We start from the raw sequence: 20,548 nt of genomic DNA on the forward strand, positions 1-20,548 counted from the left end.
GGCTCTTCCTTTGAGAAATATTAACCTGTCACATTTTTTATCATATGTATCCAAAATTTTGGAAGAGCACCCTGATTGTCTAACACATGCAAAACCACAGTGAGAGGCCGGTGTATCATTTTCTCCTCACACTAGCACATTAATAGCATCTAGATAATATAATTTGTTCAACTTTCATAAAACTCATGGCTCTTCAATTACATCTGCCACTAAGATTCTAGTTCACACTTTAATCATTTTTCAACTGCCTCACGGCCACAGCTCTTGGCTGGCCTTTGCCATTCATCTAGATTACGGATAGAGTAGATCTCAGGTTGAGAGACATGTTCTATTTTTTTTTCCCCTTCCTCCCACTGTCATCTACCCATTCTGCCAATTAGGTTGGCTCCAGATATGCAGAAAAATTAGATTTTAATGTTTATTACTAATTTCTTCCTACATTTAATATCACAGACCCTTCTTTTTTAATGCATGCCTCTATTTTAGTGGATGCCCTGAGCTGTAAATCAGATTTACTGCTGGTGATAGACATGCATGTGCGCACCTCCCCTCGTTATGCAGGTGGAGTTGTGTCTGTGCAATGTTCTACTGGAGTGCTTGGTGAGCCTGGGGACAGGCCTGGCTGTATACGCATCATTGGGGGAAATTGTTAAAAATGCAGATTTCCAGGTATCACTCTTTGGGATTCGGATTCAGGGTACGTGCAGGGAGTCCTGAAAAATCTCTATTTTTGTGAAGCTGCCGAAATCATCGCAACGTAGAGCGGGGTCAAGAAGAGCTGCTTTATCACTGGGGTAGTCTATACTGGCTTGTATGGAGTCTTTCCAATCATGCCTGTTTTGAGGGAAGGATCAGTTCCAGCCCTTCTACGCCTTCTAGGTCCTCTACGGAGCAGCTCCTACCACCTAAATTTCAGTTTATTTATCTAATAAATCACTCCTGTGAAATGCAAATCATCCCCGTAGTGCTGTTGTTTGTAATCTAGCGTGAATCAATCTAGTGAGGTGTTGTGTTTTCCAATAAGATGCCAGTGTCACCCCTTGCTTGCGGCTGAGTAACTTCCACTCTCATGCAGAGCCTTACCTCTTCTACCTTGAAAGAACCGACACATTTTTAAGTTACNTGAAAGAATCGACACATTTTTAAGTTACTTTCCCCCACTCCCACTCTCAAATATAATCGCCAAATTTACTCATGACCATGGGTCCTCACAGCAACAAAGGTACAGGGTGTGACGTAGCTTGAAAGGTTTGGACCAGCAATTAGGGCTTTGATCTATCCACTATCAGCAGACCCCTCCTACCCAGGAACCTGCTGAAAGGTGGTAAATCAAAGCTCTGAGTTGAATGTGCAGTCTGCTCCTGGGCTTAGTTGAGTTTTAAGCTCTAATTTCCAGCCTCGAGTTGGGGTTTTCCACTCCTATGCTTTATGACATCAAATCCAACATGAACCACTAATCTGTGGCAACTTCTAGGTCTCCACCTCTATCCAATAAATAACCATCTCTTGCCTCTTGTAAAATCCATAAATACTTTGCTGAAAAGAGAAAGGATTATTGACTGTTGCCCAAATTTATTATTTAAAAAATCCTTCCATCTGCCCCTCCTTTCCTTTTCCGTATTCATCATACTTTGTAATTTCAAGGATGCATCAATGAGAGTTGTCACATTAGTCTGCGTGCACGATGAATAACAGTTTATAATATAAATGGAGTATCAAATAATGGCAGGTTTGATTTCCCTGAATTTATCCCTCTCTCTTTCCTTGGCTCATAATTTCACCTTCATGAGATACACCAATTAGGAATATTCAAGGATATATATCAAGATACCCCAAACCAAGCCAAACTATGCATCATTTTGTACAGAAACCACACATCACCTTGCCCTGCCTCTGCTCAACATAGGCCGTCAATGCTTCAATACAGCATGCTTATGTTCTCTTTCTTTGGTGAGCTCATAGTCAACGTTAAGGCTCATCTTTCTTGAGCCTTCTGCATGGAATATTCTTCATCTTCTTTACTTAGAATTAGTAAAGTTTCATGCAAATCATTTTCGTGCCTCAGGTCGAGCCAGTGTGGAGTGAGGGTCCTAGCTCATCTCACATCCCCAGATGAACCAGAGTTTTGAAGGCATAATTGCAAAGTAAGGCACAGAGTTGTGTGAAGAATAAAAGGATAAATCTGAAACGGACTTCCCCCTTGAGTAAATTCCAAGTTACTAGGGGCAATGAGAAAACTACTGGCATTTCAAGGGTATTTTCTTAACAGCTTAGGTTTGTTTTTCCGTAAGTACCTGCAGAGGTCAAATGCTCTGCATCAGATTTGAAGCCTTCCTGAGAATCTTACTGGAAAAAATCCCTAGGATGATATCATAGCTCTTAAAATATGGAAGAGTATAGATAAATAAAAACAATATAAACAAACAAAAAAATCAAAGGCCAGTGTAAAACTATGGATGAGAGAGAGCTCCAGGGAGATGTCATAAAAGGTGTGAAGAAGGTCTGGTTTGATAAGGTCAGGAGAGTGCAGTCTAAGGTGTTGACCCTGAGCTCTGCCATGAAGCGAGGCTGCTCTCCCACGTGGGGAAACACTCCTGCCAGTGGCCAGGGCAGGGAAATAAAGGCTGATAACGCAGACCTGCTGCAGTCTCCTTCAGGAATAGCCCTCCTTCTCACTCCATCTCTAGGTTCTCTTGTTCCAAGACAAAGAACTCTAAGTTTTCTTCAACCTACTCATTTCCCACAATGTGTATATAAACAATTATAATACTTCCCGAAGGGATACCTGACATAAGAAAAACGCTGAGATGCATTTTCCTCAGATGCTTGTTGGATACATGAAGGCAAGGCTCCCCTCACCAGTTGTTTGGTAAAAAAAAAAAACAGCATCCCGTTGCACAAGTTCACAACTGAATCAACTGAACCCAAAGGTCAACGGAGGGAACGGGATTTCGAATACATCTCTAGTGATTATAGATTGATTACACATCTAATTATTTATAAAACCCATAGTTACTAGCACCCGATATGTGCAAGTTCTCTGCTGGGTAAATGGTTACCATCATCATCATCATCATCAGACAAACACAGGTTTTAAAAATCCATGTGAGTTCAGAGAAGGGACAGATGACAATAAAAGTAAAAGTAGGAAAAGCACTTTTTTCTAGTAAAGTCTCTAGAAAGACACCATGCAAATGCTGGCATTGAGTTGAGTCTTAAAATACAAAGAGACAGGAAATGGAGAGAGGTGGCAAACTGGGGAGGAACATTCTGCTTGGGAACAGCATGACCAAAAGTACGCTTCAGTCAAAACACCAGTGTTTCTAGTCCAGGACCCAGCCTGATCGATTTCTACTCCTTTTTCCCACTCTCTGAGCTCTGTAACATCACGGCCTTTGTCCCCTAAACACGGATGCTTCCAGATCCCAAAAGCCGAAAAGAACTACTCTGGTCATAGGCCTCCCTCAACTTCTCCTTAACAGCTTCTCATTCTTGCCCTATTCCCATGTTATTTCAAACCCCTTTTTTTCCACAAAGAGAATTCAGAAACATAGTCATCATGAGTGGCTGAGCTCTCAAGAGGAACTGAAGAGAAAGGGAGAAGTACAGGAATCACTAAGAACAAAACAAGGACTGTGTTCAAAGTTGAGCTCTGGGTAGATACCAAAGCTAATGAACTCCCGGGTAGAACATGGGGCGAACGACCTCAATCTGGTCTCTAGTGACAGCCAGACTTAGAAGTGCTTACCTGGTGTTCCCATAAAAGCAAACAGGGAACTGAATTTGAAAAACAAAATAAGGTCAGTAAATTCCTGAAAGGAGACAGCCCTTTTTCCTCGGAGACAAACCAATTTATGTACCGCCTCTCTCACTAGCAGCACACTCTGGCTCACACATTTTTAAAAGAAGGCTGCCGAACATCTGCTGGGCAATTAATGGACTGCAGCAGCGTGCCGTAATGGTCCCTGGGAAGGTATTAGCAATCCTGCTTAGGAGACAGGAAATGTTGCAACAGTGGTCCTTTTTCCTTTATTTATTTATTTATTTATTTATTTATTTTTTTATTTTTTATGTCCTCACGTCTGCAGGAGGGATGAAAAGAAGGGAAAGGGAGTGAGGTAGACGTTCGGCATCAAATACTCTTCCTCACTGTTTCCTCTCTTCCCCACGTACCTTCATTCTTCTCTTCCCAGCCAGCCAAACAGGAGTGCGCTGACTTTTAACTTAATCAAGGAAAGTGTGGCAAGCGTCTCAATCCACTGATCTCCCACCCCGTGTGCCACGTATCCTACGTCTGAAAGAATTCCCTCCACTGTCTTGGTAGACACAATCTACTCCTCTGTTCCAATAGTTTACAACAATCAGATGGCCAGGGCTGAGTTAGGGGAGCTCGGAGGGAAATGGATCCCTCACATGTTTCACTTCTTCACCAGAGGCACTGAAGAGCGCCCATCTTCACATAAATCTTGTCTTTTGTAGTGAAAGTCAGGCTGAGGAGCGACGCTGCACCCGTGGGTAGTCCCAATTCTACTGCACCAATGAGGAACATGGCAACACTCAACACAGACAAAGGTTCCAATTCCGTTATTCTGTCAGCCCTTCATGTCCTCTCCCTTTACTCTCGAACTGGAGCTGACTATTCACATATAAGTCTATGTCTGCTGCAGTCACTGAGCCAGTCATGATAGGAAGATCAATAAGGCCAGTTGATCAAGGTTTGGAATTATCCTGCCAAAAGATCCTACTATCCAATCTAACAGAGTAAAGCCCTGAACAACCCACATTGGTTGGAAGTCAAAGACTTTTCTCACTTTCTCCCAATTGCCAAGTCTAACACTGGGGTTTTGCCTCAAACTACTTTCTAATTTTATTCTCTGGATAATCTTGGATTATACTGATCTATGTTGCAGGGAGTCTTCAAATCTCAGCATGTTTACATGAGTTCCCAGTAACATACCTTCCTTTGGCTATCCCCTTCTTCCCAGAGATCTGAGTCCTGCTCCCCAAATTCCCAGCGATGGAATGAACCATGAACATTAATTGGAGAAGTTTTCCAGATCTTCCCAACTTTGCCATCTGGAACTTACACTGCTGGAATTAACCGTTCATGGTAATCGGTCATGGACTTTCCCACAAGGATCCCTTTGGATACCTTTGCAGTATCAGTTTCCCTGGCCAAGCCCTGGCTAAACAAGTTTCAGTGAATTACCACTTTTTTGATCCCTATTTTTCAGCCTGATCCCAGCTCTACCAGTTGCCATTAGAGGAAAGATTCTTTAAGTAACATTTGAAATAAGGTTTCAAATTCAGCAAGATGTTCTGAACCATCTCTGGAGCGTGATGTGAAAATCATTTAAATAATAATCAGGCACATAAAATAACTGATGGAAGAGAAGCATGGGAGGAAGCAAAGGTGTGAAATGAAAGTCACCTTCAAAGCTGGAGGAGTGGGGTTAGTTCTCTGCCTAATTTAACCTAGGATGGTCCCCTTTCCAATAGAGGCCCCTGGTAAACAGTAAGGGAGTTTTTTCTAATAAATCAAGCTACACCACAGCAAAGTATGTTGCCTGAAGATTGTGTTCATTTAAGAGCTGTCTAGCTGTAAAGCAAATTTTGCACTACAAAGGATGGACTAGTTGGCCACATCCCTTCAAATCCAGAATTCAATACGGAACATCAGGCTCAGGTGTTTTTAACATCTAAACTGAAAGGGAACAATGAGCTCCAGCTATTGTAGGAGAGGATGGTAAGGTTCAGTCTGCCACCTTAACAGCCTACATTGTCTAATTAATCAGTAAACCTATTTAATACAATTTCAGGTTGTTACTTGCCATTCATTTGGAAAATCTGTCAGTGGCTTGGCTATCAGGATGACTACAACTGATGTTTCTGTACTTTGTTTTCTGGCACAACCAGCCGTGTGTAATTGTCATGTGTCACCAATGTTCACCAAAGACCAAAGGTCAACCTTTTGGTAGGAAACTACTAATCTAGGTCATCAAATGCCCTGAGATAAGTTGGCAGCTTTCTTTCATGCCTTAGGCTTAAAGGTTGCTCTCACAGGTTAATTGTTCTTTATGCTCTCACACTTTCTCATTTTCTTCATGGCATTTTCACCAGCAATACAATTCAGAAAGTAGCCTTCTGTTAATTTGTTCCCCGTGTGGCATTCCCCAGTGATGGAAACTTCATGAAGGCACAGACTCTATCCTATGCTGAGGACAGTGCTTGGCTCAGAGGAGGCAAGCACTCTAAATGCCTTTTCAATGGATGAATTAGGATGGTAGGCTGGAGAAAACAAAATCAGCCCTCCTCAATCCTCCTTGCTCTTAAGAGTCACCTTCCTCAAGGGATACTCTGAACCGGTCACACCTCCATTCAAACATCTTGATGGCTTCCCAGAGCCACCAAATTAAGCATAAACTGCAGCCCGGCATACTTCCATGCTCCTCTTCCAACCCGTCACAACAGTGACTTTTAAATATTTGTTTTTAAGGCAGTGGGAGTTTTTCTAAACAAAATATTTCATGAAGCCCTAATAAATGAAAGAGAGAGAGAGAGAGAGAGAGAGAGAGAGGATCCAAACAGAAAAGAGGCCAGCAGCCAGCCTACTTGGCCTTCCTCAAGACCTAGGCACACCTCCAGAATCTCTAGAAATCCAAAGAATGGAGGTGGGAACTCTGCTCTTTGTCCCCACTTATTCAGCATCCCCAAAGCCCTGAAGACTTCCACACTCCTTCCTTGGGGTTTTGGTGCTTGGAATGGTCTCTTGAGGTCAATCCTTTCCATCCTTTCCCCAAGACCACCTTCTCCATGAAGCTCTCCTGTCTCATTCTGACTATGCACAATTCTTTTCTGCTTTAAATTTCCTATACAACTTTGATTGTTAATAATAAAAAAAATAGAAGGGAAATAATAGTTTACTATGTGCCAGGCACTACTCTAAGTGCATTGCCTGAATTAACTTCATCCTCACACAATACCATGGACATAGGCGCTTAGTGCCATTTTGAAGCCTCCAAGAAGTTAAGTCTCTTCTCAAGGTCTATATGGCAAGTGAGGGAGCTAAGACTGAAACCAACGATCTGGCTGCAGAATTGCAAAATCTAAGTGCTTAAATATAGATAGCCTCTCTATGTAAGCATCTATTCATTTTACTCATAGAGATACCCACCATTGCCCATTTCCTCAGCCCACCATACCACCACGACTGTTACCACCAAATCACAATCAGATTATATGTTTTTTGAGTATAAAGACCCTTTCCTGTTAGCCTTTGTATTCCATGCAGCACCAGCACTATACTCTGAAAAAATAAGTACTCAATAAATATTGTTAATTTATTATTAATATAACACAATAATATATATTTCAATACACTTGGAATTATCTGATTTATCACTGAGTTTTCTATATAGCCTTAGTAGGAGGATCCCCCACCCAACCTTTTCCAGGTGGAGAGACAGAAGCTTAATGATACTACGATCATGCACGACCCACTCAGGGTTTATCTTGGTGATGGCCCCGTGCAATGTCTAAGTCCCACTTATTTCTACTCATTATCTCAAATCTTAAAGAAAGAAAAATCTTTATAATGTAAATAACTGAAAATAAGGTTTTGCAGAAAGATCGGAAAAAAGTTATTTGTAAGGTTAACTTTATTTTCGAGACTTCTGTTGAGAAGGCACATGCCATCATTTGAGGAGTAAGTATTTAGGTGATTCCCTGACAGTTTTTGTCAGTGACTAACTAGGAAAGTCTCCTTATTCTGCTGTCTTATAGGTCCCTGTTAGGGCAAAAACGCTAAGCAAGGGAACCTCCAAAAACTGGGGCTCTTATTTCTCATTAGCGGTGCCATCGTCTCATCTATGCTGAAAAAGCAGATTGGGATCCCCCTTTGCTAGAGCCACCAGCCAGAAGCCAGGGCCCTGGAAACTGACCTGCTGTTAAGTGGGCTGCGTGGACAAGGATTTGGACCCCAGGCTTCAGCTCAAAGTGCACCGAGTTTTGGTTGAGCTTGTGGATCAGCAGTTCTGATATCTGAAAGAAGAAGGGTTACAGTAAGTGCCTCCAAAATTGCCATGCCGACTACAAACAAACGTGCTGAGAAAGATTTACTCTAGTTACCAAGGCATCCTAATGTTATACCTGTGAATTCTGTAAATGAGTCTGGTATGATTTTGAGTTTTTATTCCAGGATATGCACACACAATGATTTTTAAAGCGTGACCTGAGTTTACAACCTAATTGCTACAAAATAGAACACACTATTAGTAAATACAAACGTTCCTGCCTTAAAAAATTATCCTGTGTTATTCTAGAAAAGTCACCTGTAGTTTTTTGAAAGAGCATTTGTTATACATGAAAACTTAAAAGAAGTAATTATGTACAATTTACACATTCTGGTGAGATTTGTATGCATTTATTTTACTTCTTGATAGTGGACTCCATCTCATTCTTCTCTGTGCTCCTTCCTCTTCCCCTAACTGTACCCTGTGGCTTTCACAGAAGAGAGACTTTATGAATATTTATTAAATGGTAAATATAGTTCCACTAAAATAATAAATTATACAGTTGGAACAAACTGCAAGCACCATCTAAGTGATGCATTGGCTGATCCTTGTTTCCTGCTTATGGACATGAGCTAAACCACTCCCCAGGCTGACACCCATGTACTGGGCAACCTACGGGACTCTGTGCCATGAAATATTGAACCCCGACAAAGGGCAAAGAACCATGTCCGGGTAGTAACGGCATGAGGATATCTTTGATAGAAAGGGTAAAACTCTGTTCTGTTCACTTGTTTAAAGAAGAAAATCCAGCTCAATTTTCTTAGCCTTCTGAACAATTTCTGAAACGCTATCAGAGAAAACCACACTCCTATTATTTTTATCTGGATTCCTTACTTTATTTTTAATATTCTCATCATCAATTTAATATTTTACTTAATATGCTATTTAACTCTAATTAGGTGCTTTCTGACCACCATTTTTTTCCTTATACAAAAATCTGTCGAGTTTCATTTAGCCTACTGAGTTGCCAAAATGACGTCTTGATTGATCCTTTTATCAGTTAAGCAGGGCCTGATGGCTTTGTTTTGAAGCAGAGAGTACCTAGCAGACCCCCTTGATGGGTAATGGAACTGGACTGCCCTGCAGATGAACTTCTTTGCTTAACAACAGGAACTTGGGATGACTGTGGGTGACCCACGGTTGAGCACCTGGGATCCAGTGCAAGCTCAGCATCTCAAATGCTTCCATTTGGCAAACCGGGCAGAAACAAGAGGTTGTGACACAATTATGGAGAAAACAACTTTATCCTCTATATAAGGCTCTATATAACTCTTTCTCCTGGGCACTGGGAATCTTCTGGAATGCTCCAGGTTCATAGGAATAGACTTCTAGCACAGGCTGTGTGGAATGCTTTTCCTGTGTGATCTCTGAAGTGCTGTAATGTATAGGTTCCTATCCCATCTTATAATTGACTTGGTAAGGTCTTTATGGGAATCTGAAAGGATTTTTAGTAGAGGTCAATCAGCAAGGTTTTTGCTAATGAAACAGACACACACAGACATACATCCAGAAATGTGTGTGTGTGTGTGTGTGAAATATGCACATTTACATACTTATGCATATATATGTGTACATATCTACATTTATATTTGCAGAGGAATATTTTAACTCAAATGGGAAAGACTTGTCAGAAGTAATTAATGAACTGCTCTGTTTTGCGGTGTCCATCATGTGGCCAAAAGGGAAATATATATTCTCAAGAGAAAGACTTCTCTCTTTCAACCAGTTGAAGTGATATTTATTTCTTACTCCTGAGGATGTTTTTTCCTCAACTGAGAGGTACAAATAACTAAACCAGAAAAAAAGTTTCATCAGAACAACATATTTCTAATTTATAATCTCCAGGAGAGTTCCTTGTGAAAATAATTAACTTCCTGGATTTGTTTTGGTTTATAACATTGCTTCATTGGATTTATCTGTATCATTTACAAAATTAAGCAGGCTATGCCAAAATAATCTGGTAGCAGAAAGTACGTTTCACGTATTTAACTTGCATCAAAAGACATGCAGTGAAGAACACGTATCTATGGGAAAGAAATTATGCACGGAAACAAAACTAAATGAAATGTACATTGCATACAAGAATAATCTCAATTAGAAGCATGTAATTCTCTACTCAAATAAATGAGCACAAAATTGTTGACAGATTTTCACAATTTTAAATGTTTTCCAAGCCATTTGCAGAATTTATTCTATATTTGTCCATCAGATCATGAGCTGTTATGTATTTTATATATGAAATATATGTAAGTATATATACTATATAATATATATATGCATTGAACACTTTATATTGGCAAGGTTGCCTGTTTCTCACTACTTTTTTTAACATAGCGTGTCTTGGGTATTAGTGCTGGTATCTCCATGGAAAGGACCATGGAACTTACAGGACACAACTAAGTTTACCCAATTAGTATTTGAAGAGTTGACACCAGACTTCAGTTTTGTTTGACTCCTAATCCTAAAAACATTTTCCTTGAACCAGCTGACAAAAAGAGAGGGCAAGAGATACGTGGGAAGAGGGATGACTGAGCAGGTTTAGGAAATAAAAACAAACAAACAAACAAACACGACTGCAGCATTTCATTAATTATGCTGCCATCTCTTATTCCTCCATGAGGTGCACTTGTCACATCCATCTCAGGTCAGTTGCCCAGGACGAGCTGCGCCAACAGGCAACTGCCAACCCTCTCCTCTGGATGGCCACATTCTGCTCACCAGCCAATAGAATTTGTACTGTTTGGGAGAGACTTTGGCTATGAAAGGAGTGGAATAAACTGGAATCTGTAGGGCAGGTGGCTGCAGCCTAAATGGCAAGAACAAACCATTGCATGATAGAGACTAAGTGGGATAATGTGTGACTGCTGGGACACTGAACTTGTTGAAGCCAGTTCAATATATTTATTTTTCTTTCTATCTCCAGTGAAAGTGTGTTGTCTTAGCAAAGTGCACGTATCCTTTGTGCTGTTAGCCCTCTCCTGCTGCTCTCCTGCATAGTCCATTTTCTACTTTCCTTCAGCTAAATAATCATGACCAAAGAAACAACATATTACTCTTGGATCTGCCCACTGGTGGACTTTGCCTGGGATTCTAGTGCAACCCACACTTCCCTTGAAGTACCAGTTAAAAACACAGTGGGGACGCAATAAAAACACTTGGAAAGCTACCATCAGCATGGTGTAGTGGGAGGGACCTGCTACAGGGGAAAACACCAATTCTCTTCTGTATCTTCTTCACAAAACATAAAATTTAAGCACAGCAATCAGAACAGGGTAGGTGAGGCTGGAGTAACAGGGTCAAAGGCTCAGAGGTTTCCAACAATGAAGGTGTATTTCTGGCTCACACTTCATACCCACTGCAGGTGGGGAGTGGTGCTATGTTCATTATGGTCATACAGGGACACAGGCTGGTGGAGTTGCCCTTCAAATGTTTGTATTCACAGCACCATGGGAGGGAAAAGGAGCCCTCAAGGGTCTCCAACTGGCATTTGAATACTTTTGCTTATGAGGAAAGAAATCACTTCTGCTCCCACTCATTGGCCAGAATCAGTCATGTGGTTCTGCCCACAGAAGAGGCACATGGGCACCAGCCTACGACTGTGTATCCAGAAGGAAATGAGCTGGTAATAGTCAACAGCAGTGACGGTTGCCACACGAAGAACACATTTATGGCCGAAACAATTTTTAATGAAACCAATTGGAGAAAATACACATTCAGATTCTAAGAATGAGAAGTGTCAAATATTGAAACATGAAAAAAGAGAAGTTTAAGAACAGAGCAGTTGGTAAATTTATGAAACACATAAGCCAAAGAAGTGGTACAAGGTGAAACTATAGGTGCAAAATGGTCTTTGGCAGATTTATCAGTGATGAAGCTGCACTGGGCCAAAATACTAACGTTTATCTCTGAAGCTGGCAGGAGGGACGCAAGCCCTACTCAACAGAAATCGTATCCTGGGGCCATGTTCAGAGATACGTGCCTGTAATGACCTTGGAGCTGACCCACCAGATCACTCCTGATCCTGTTATATGATTAAGGTCCTTTGAAATAGCAGTTGAAAAATCTTCCTTTTGGATTCAACAAAGGAAGAGTTTTCCCAATTCATACAACATAATTTGTGTATTAAATCACGATGAGGGCAATGAAACCAAACAGTAATTCTAGTTAACACTAGCATACCCAATTCCCTTCTTTCTTAGCACAAAAGAATCGTCTTGATTCAAGTGCCTGAGAAGTTTCCTGGGTGATATAATGAAGGAACATATTGGCTATATATATTTCCTTCCCCGTATTCCCCATCACCAGCTCTAAATTTGCCTCCCGTGGCCATGTTCCTTCCAGTCACACTCTTTCCTAATCTACTTTCAATTATAGTTTCCTGCTTTAATGATCTTCCTCGTGAACTCCAGGATATATCTATAATCCAACTCCCCATGTTAAAAAATCTGGACAGGGTAGATTATGTGGGTAATAGTCTGACATTGTCAATCATAGTTCATAATGAATCTCTACTTCCTTAAAACGCTGCCAATAGACTGTTGCATTTGCAGAGACACATTTCCTTTCTCTGGATTTTGGATTCTCCATCAGTCAAAGGTATATGGTAAGAGAAACGGCCAAGGAGGAAATTCAGTGTCGGTGGTTGACATTTTTTTCATAATCTTTTTGTTTCTTTTAAATGTTTTCATGCCCTTTAAAAATTCTGCATGACAACATGTAGGCTCCCTATCTCCCCAGCACAGTATCACACACAATCTGGACAGAACATGATGGTCTTTCCTCCCTCTAGGAGAGCCCGATACAAATCTGCTCCCCTCTGAGGACTCAGACAGAAGCAAGGGAGTCCAGGCGGGGGAGGGGGGCTTGCTTCATACCTGAGCAGCTGGGGCAGCTGGATGTGCTGTCCCTGATGAGGCCAGCTAAGGGCAAGTGAGCCTTTTCTCACTCCCCAGAGATCTGAAATAAAGACTGGTGGAACCCTCCCAGACAGAGGTCATTTGATTAACCCTGCCCACGTTAGCCTGATAACAGGGTCAAGTACTTCTCACTGTGAGGAATTTTCAATTTATTTCACAGACAAGATAGCTTGATCTGAGTCAGCATGGCTGCTCCCCTGGGGAAGCTAAGGGAGGAGAGCCAAGAGCCCTTTGCTGGGGCCTCACCCTCACGGTCTTCCGGGCCCATCTGGCCAGGGTCCCACTTCTACCCCTGCAGGGGGTTCTGCGTGGTATGCTAACAAGAAAGGAGCTAGAACATTTTTAGAGAGGGATAAGGTCAGCCCTTCCCAAGTTCCATCTGGGATTTGGAGTGCAGACCTCGGGGAGGGGGTTTAGGGCACGTGGTGGGGAGTGTTTCCTTCTTCTGTTTGGTTCTGCTTTGCACTCATTTAAAATTTCCGTGGAACTTATTGCAGAGGGAGTCAGCTACTTTTGTCTTTCTGGTGTTACTTCTCTATCACCATTTTTCTTTGAGGAACCATGTCCTTTTCCATTCTCTGTCTACTTGACTCTGGAGGCTTCCTGAACCCCTGATTGTGGCATAGAAAGCATCTGAGTTGTTGGAGCCAGCACTCTGTCCCTCTGACTACAGGGACGAGGTAACTTCACCCAGGTCGGGCCAGTGAGGACTGTCCACCTCGTGCTCTTGCGGTGCTCTCAGGGGACAGACACTGCTTTTCGGATGGGGCTGATCCGAAAAAAGCTGGGGCCTCCCGTGGCCATCGTTGCCTTCCTGCTCACTGGCTTCATTCTCAGGCAGATTCCCCATGGGGTAACAAAGAAAAGAGATGGAGAAAGAGGGAGAGATAGGGGTATTTGGTGGCATTTTTGAGTGGCTCTCAAGTCACCGAATGAATCCATGCTTGAACCGTATCCTTGGACCTCCCCATTAAATAAGATCATAGCTTCACTGTTTTTGCTTAAACTGGTTTGAATTGGCTAGGTCTCAATTGCATCAGAAATAAAAAAAAAAAAAAAGATACAAAAACTCAAACAAAACAAAGCATTTCTCATTCACTTCCTGGTGCAATAGCCTTGGTATTTTCAGGCCCATGGAAGCACGTCTGCAGCAGGGTGGAGTGGGGGGCCACGAACACAGCTAGCATCTCATTCTCTTGAAGACCTGTGTCACCTCAGGCAAGTCACTTCTCCATTTTGGGGCCTGAATTCCCTCACCTTAAAGGGACTGAGTCAGAGAGAAGGGTCTAAGAACCCTCTTGGGTTGAAAACTACAGGTTTCCAATGGCAGCCCTGTTTCACAGCATCTTGACATGTGGCTCCGTTTTATGTGTTCATTTTGTTACTGCACATTTTAAATCAGGGTAGAATATCCACCATGACAAAGCACTCATTTCTTAGGTATCCGGTTTGGCATTTGTTTGGTTAGAGTCCTAGATAAGGCTGATGCACTTGGAATTCCCTTAAACAGACGTACAATGCTAGCCTGGTAGCTTGTTTTCCTTCAGGCTGCAAAACCATATGAAGACTCAGATGGGGCTCCCTCACTCCTGTGTAGTCAACTCATGCACATTCCTCCCATTCCTTCCTGTCCTCGTTCTCTTCTCGATTTTGTACAATTTCATGCAGCCATCTTCTTCTTACTCCCACCAGCCTCTTGCTTCCAATACATGCCCTTGACGATACCAAAGAGTCTCTTTCACAAGCTTGAACTTCCCTTGTGCATTTCCATATATCCTCTTCCTATCCTGAGATGGCCACAAATGTATCCAGAATTTATTTACCACTTACTGAGCACTTACTAGGAGTCAAGTACTTTGCATGTCATTTCTTGAATGTTCTCTCAAACACCCTATGAAATGGGTATTACAGATTGCATCACTTTGGCTGACTTACATGACTGTCCTAGTCCTAAATTACTTTATCTATAAATAATAGATATAATGGATATTGGAGCTAGAACTAGAAACTTGGTTTGTATTTCTCCACTCCTGTTTTTTTTTTTTTTTTTTTTTTTTAAGATTTTATTTGTTTAGTTGAGAGAGAGAGAGGGCACGAGTCAGGGGAGGAGCAGAGGGAGATGGAGAAGCAGACTCCCCACTGAGCACAGAGCCTGATGTGAGGCTCGATCCCAGGACTCCGAGATTATGACCTGAGCGGAAGTCAGACCCTTAACTGAGTGAGCCCCCCCCCGTGCCCCACTCCTGTGTTCCTTCTAATGAAAAGGCTGGTCTCCCTACAATGTGTGCCAAATGCTAAGTCACACAGCTTTCAAACGTCTGACCCAACGGTTCCTCAGTGACACCAGGCAGCCTGAGACACAGTCACTCAGCTCTCAGAATGTTTTTGGAGGGGATGGTTGAATGAGAAAGATAATGAAGGGAAACAAGAGGTCCAGAGAAAAGAGGCAAAACAAGATACATTCCTACACAAGCAAAAGAAACTTTATAGAACATTCCCCTCTACTTCCTACATTTCTCAAGAAAACATCTAGAAAATGTGATACTTTTAGGGAAAGAAATGGAAAGTGTAAGACACAGAGATGCCCAGATGATGAGATGCTCAGAAACTGGCTGGCTCTAAGTCTGGACTCTCTTCCACACTTGAAAAGGTTATAATCCGATTTCATGGAAGATCGAAAAGAATTCCAGAGGAAGAACAACGGCACATGCTCACAGCTCAAGCCCTTAGATACTCGGCTACCTCGCCTTCGGGTTCTTAGAAGGGCTGGGATAAGAAGCAATCTGTTTTCGTTCTCCCACAAAGTTGCAGGTGCAGATAATAATTTGTGGAAAATAATGGGAAGCCAAGTGCCGGGGCCAAGCAGGGTCAGATGCAAATCCCGAAGGACGACCAGCTGTGGGCTCTTCAATAGTAATTCACTAGGAGATGGAGTTCACCAGGGCTTTCCAGGAGAGCTTTGTTCTTCATTACTTGCACATGGAGAAAATTACAGAGGTGAGCCTTCTGCCAAGTGAGAAAGTACAGCTGAAAGGAGAGTGCGTGCTAGGAGGTGGGCCATGCTGTAATTTGGGGTTGTTGTTAATAAGGCTGTCACAGGAGGTTCTCAAGCCATCTTCAAAGACAAGAGATCATGCGACTAGATTATGGGCTCATTCTAAGCAAATTGAAAAACTCCATGTACTGGAGGGGAAAAAAGCCAATATTTATTCAGAGTCTGAGAAGAATCCTATTTTTAATCTTTCTGTCAGAAAGCACTGAGAAACCCAAATCATGCAGTTTCTAACGGGGTAACCAGACCAAGACTGATGATTTTAACAGAATGGATGATGAAGAAGACGGGAAAGGGGAAGGAGAATGGGAGGAAGAAGACAAAGTAGAAGAAAATATAATAATCATCCTCACTACACAGATTAAAGACTCCTTTGAAGTTAAAGGGAGGAGAGGGGAAAACAGAGATCGAAGGGGGCAGGAGACAGACAGACACACACACATACACACAGAGTCTACTACTCCAGAAGGTGGTGGACATGAAGCAAAGATGGATTTCACACACCAGCAGAGGTGTTCTGGAGCCAAGAGTACTTCATTTACTATAAACACAAATCAGGTCATCCTAGCATGGTGGTGACCCAGAGGACTCATGGTATGTATAAAAGTCATACCTTTTAAGTAAAACAGTATCATGCATTGCATGCCACTTGATTCTAATGACACTCCTGTGATGAAAGTCAGAAAAGGAATAAACAGGTTCAACTTCCATGTCTTATTCTGCCACTTGCTTTTTTCCCCACTTACTATCCTGGACAGCTTGTCCCATAGATTTATCTAATTCGCTGTAAGCACTCTGCTCTGCAGTGTGGAGATACATTCCGAGGTGGTTAGCCAGGGCTAACAAGAACCACGCGGGCACGTGTGTGGCGGTGAAGCTGTAGGCAGGACCAGCAGATTACGGATGAGACACAGAGGACCATGAACAGCCAGCGCCCTCCCCCTCGAGCCGAGTTCCCTCACAGCTGCCATGCCGGGGGGGTCAGGTACCAGCGGGGGCGTGGCTCAGACTTCTGCGCAAGCTGGATGTCACCTGGGGGACTCACCTGCTCCAGGTCCTCTGCTGACCGTTTGTTTTCTCCGGTCAGGTCCTGATAGGGCAAGACAAAGAGCTCAGCGGCGGTGGGTAAGCCAGGGAGCACCGCCACCAGGATGTGCTGGCCTGGGACCCCTGTGGCCTGAGGGAGAGACAGAAGCTCACATGAGGAAAAGGTGGTGAGGGTGGAGGAGTCCGCGGGCAGGAGGGCAGCGGGAAGACAGCAGGGGTGGGGTGGGCAAGCAAGCAGGCAGGCAGGACGTGAGCCTCCTGGAAAGGGACAGGACCTGGGGCAGGGCAGCTGGAGGAGCCTGTGCCCATGGCACTCCCGGGGGCTAAGACAGTGCTTTCTTCCTGAAGGATGTGCGTGCTGTGTCTCTCTCTCTGCTGGACAGATGGCAGATGCAAGAAGGCTCAACAGGGGCTCCAGGCTGTCTAGGTAGCGTGTGGGGACGCGGAGCTAGGACTTGGGTCTGACCACGAAGTCCTTCTTCAGCAGCGCTCTGCTGCCTCCCTTCGCCTGATACTCAGCACACAGTAGCCCCGGTCACAGCTCACTTACTGTTTTATGGGCCTCCCCAATTTTAAACTCAGAGATTGTATCTGAATCATCTCCGTCATGTGCAAAAACATTGATTGAATGACATCTGATTCAAGATTTCATTGTGAAATGTCAACAGAAAAACCCCATTTGATGAGGTCAAGGTAACTGCTTTTATATCACATTCTGTTACACAGTAAAAAGGAAGAAAACTGCAAATAGATTGACCCCAGGTTGTACGTCCTGTAGGGTTTATTCAAGTCTGCTTGACAGTATGGTACCGCAGGGCCTAAGGAAGTAGCCAGGTGTAACCACTTATCTCAAAGGCAGGGTGGGCTGCTAGGAACCCGGGGCAGGTCAGCTGTCTCCTGAGGTGGGGTAAACAAGGAGCCTTTGAAGCTGGAAGGGGTCGAGCCCTCCACCCCATCACACCCTGTCCCGAGTGATGTTGAGCCAAACGGTTTATTCTGTGTTTAGCTGATTATGCTATGCAGCAGCCTGGAAATATTGATGAGCAGTAATTTCTAGCCTTCTGGACAGCTGGTGGAAAAGGTAGAGGCCAGGGGATGTGATCCCGAGACTGTAAATGTGAAGAGAAAGCAGCCTGGAAGACTGGTCGCTGCTGAGCTAATGCCTGGTTGATAAATCACCTGGGGGGATCGGGCACCTACCTGGGAGGTCTATAGGGACATGGATCCCTAGAACGCTACGGATGGAAGGAAGGAGGCTGTGGACGCCCTGAGAGGTGTAAGTCATCTCTCTCGGACAGCAGAGGAGAGAAACCAGTTGTCACACAGGGACAAACAGCTCCAAGGGCAGAAGGATCTATTCCGGTGGGGCCTGTAGTCTAGTAGGTGCGCCCCCTGGTGGCCATGATGTTTAGCCACACGGAGGTTGTGGATGCTGAGTCATGAAGACAAAGGTGAGGTGGCATTTACACAGAGGTGAGGGAGGTCAGCCCTTCTCCACTCCACTGCTCCATGTATCCCTGTTTCTCCATGGGAGAAAACAAAGGATGGCCGTAGAATGGAGAGATTAGGAAACCACGAGGGTAGTCTGACTCTAGAGTTTGACTTTTAACAGTGTGGCTGTGGCCAGAATACCTGAAGTTTTATGTTCAGTTTCCTCATCTGTAACATGGGAATGATTATCGTAGCTACGTCATAAGCTACTTCTTTCATGATTAAATGTGCTAAAAGTGCAAAGCACTGAGAAGAGTTTTTGGAATACTGTAAGTGCTAAATCAATATCAACCCAGGTAATGGCATGAGTATGGGGAAGGCCAGCCCTTTGCCATCAGGCTGCATGTGAGATGTTTTCTGAGCAGGTGGTACCTGAATGCCTTTATCTCACCAGCACTCTGTGTCACGAGGCATCATGTGCTGGGTACAGGAAACAATGTATAAAACACCCTATACTGATTTTCCTGTTAGGCGAAGAAGATGCGTGGAGAGAGAGAGCTCATCTCTGATTTTCTAGGTTTGCACAGTAAATCTGAGCAGCTCCACGAGCAGATACTCCATTCCTCTGTTCACTCATGAAAGTGTGTGCATGCAGGGGGTGATGTGCCTAAAAGAAAGTGTTTTCTCAAACTGTCTGTGATACTTACTCAGACAGGGATAAACCTCACTGCCTCGCTGTTCTCCCAGAAACCACAGGGGGCTGTGTTTCATACGCACAAACCCAGAGCCTGGACTCAGACCCTTCACTTCAATTCACTACCTTCATCACTTACCAGCTGTGAGGCCTAAGCAAGTTATTTAACCTCTCTAAACCTCAGTTGCTTTGCCTGCAGAATGAGGACAATGATACCTTCCTCTTGGGGCTGTGGCAGGAGAGACATGCCTTTGAAAGAACAGGGACAGAGACAGATGACGGACCATCACGTGCTGAGTGCTCCTGCCTGCAAGGCTGAAGCTCAGGGCTGCTCTCACTAACTGTATTCTCGCCGTGTCCCTTCAGTACTGGGCACAGGGGCTGATTTTACGCTTCCTAGTGACCTGAGCATGAACCCTGCCATATGAAAAGGACAGTCACAAATTTTCATGTGTTTCTTCTCTAAGCAGAAGAAAAGTTTCACAAGGTGCAAGGACTGTGTGTTTGTTCCCAGTTTTGTCCCCCCACCCAGAGCACCTATGCTGTGTCTGCCCGTGCGGGGATGAGCTATGCAGACAGCAGGTGGTCAGCCTGACCGCCCATGGGCTCCAGCTCTTTCCTGGAAGCTCTTGGCACAAGTGTCCCTCACCATGCAGCTCTTGGAGGACAGACAGAGAATGTGCCCCGGGCAAGAGAAGAAACCATCTGCACTCACTTCCACCAGGGATTTCTTGATGACTCGGCTGATGTCCCTCCTCCACTCGGGGATATCGGGGTTGTAGTCATCCAGGTTCGGAGAGAAGGACAGGCGAAGGGATCGGAATTCCTCTGGGGATACAACAGTAGGGTGATGACTCAAGTGCAATAGTTTCCTAAAAACTGTGTTACATAGTTTACGTAAATCCTTAACAAAGGGCCCTTTTCCTCCACACTCGCCAAAAAAAACCTTCAAAAAAGCAAATCTGCTATCCCATTTGGAATCTGCTGTCTCTCCCAGCCCTCATTTTCTAAACCAGAGTCCCAGGTCGGGCCCATGCCTCGCTCTGCAGCCTCTGCCCACTGGTCCCAGCTCTAGACTGAGCACTCAGGACACTGGAGCCCCGAGTGCCCTGGATGCCCTGCAGGCTTGTGACCCTGGGCCTCCGCACACACTGTCCCTCCTGCAGAATGCGCATCCTTTCTCTCTGCCAAGCACACGGTATTCAAGCTCTAGTTCGAGCACTTACCGACAGCGTACTCTCCTCCACCATGATTCAATGTTCTTTTTCATGGCACTACTGGGTCTGGCACACACTTCCGTTATCATTATATGATTGTATATTTATTATTATATGAT

General features: G+C 43.8%; 1 protein-coding gene across 1 annotated transcript in view; it reads right to left on the minus strand.

The window, feature by feature from the left end:
* The window catches only part of SORCS1 (sortilin related VPS10 domain containing receptor 1), a 518,641-nt gene that overhangs the window by 13,444 nt on the left and 484,649 nt on the right, over positions 1-20,548 (minus strand). The window contains 3 exon segments of the mRNA XM_034663251.1: positions 7,941-8,040; positions 17,086-17,217; positions 19,928-20,040. Coding sequence (XP_034519142.1) covers positions 7,941-8,040; positions 17,086-17,217; positions 19,928-20,040 — 345 coding nt within the window.

This window comes from Ailuropoda melanoleuca, chromosome 6 (assembly GCF_002007445.2).
Source record: "Ailuropoda melanoleuca isolate Jingjing chromosome 6, ASM200744v2, whole genome shotgun sequence".
NCBI classification, from domain to species: domain Eukaryota; kingdom Metazoa; phylum Chordata; class Mammalia; order Carnivora; family Ursidae; genus Ailuropoda; species Ailuropoda melanoleuca.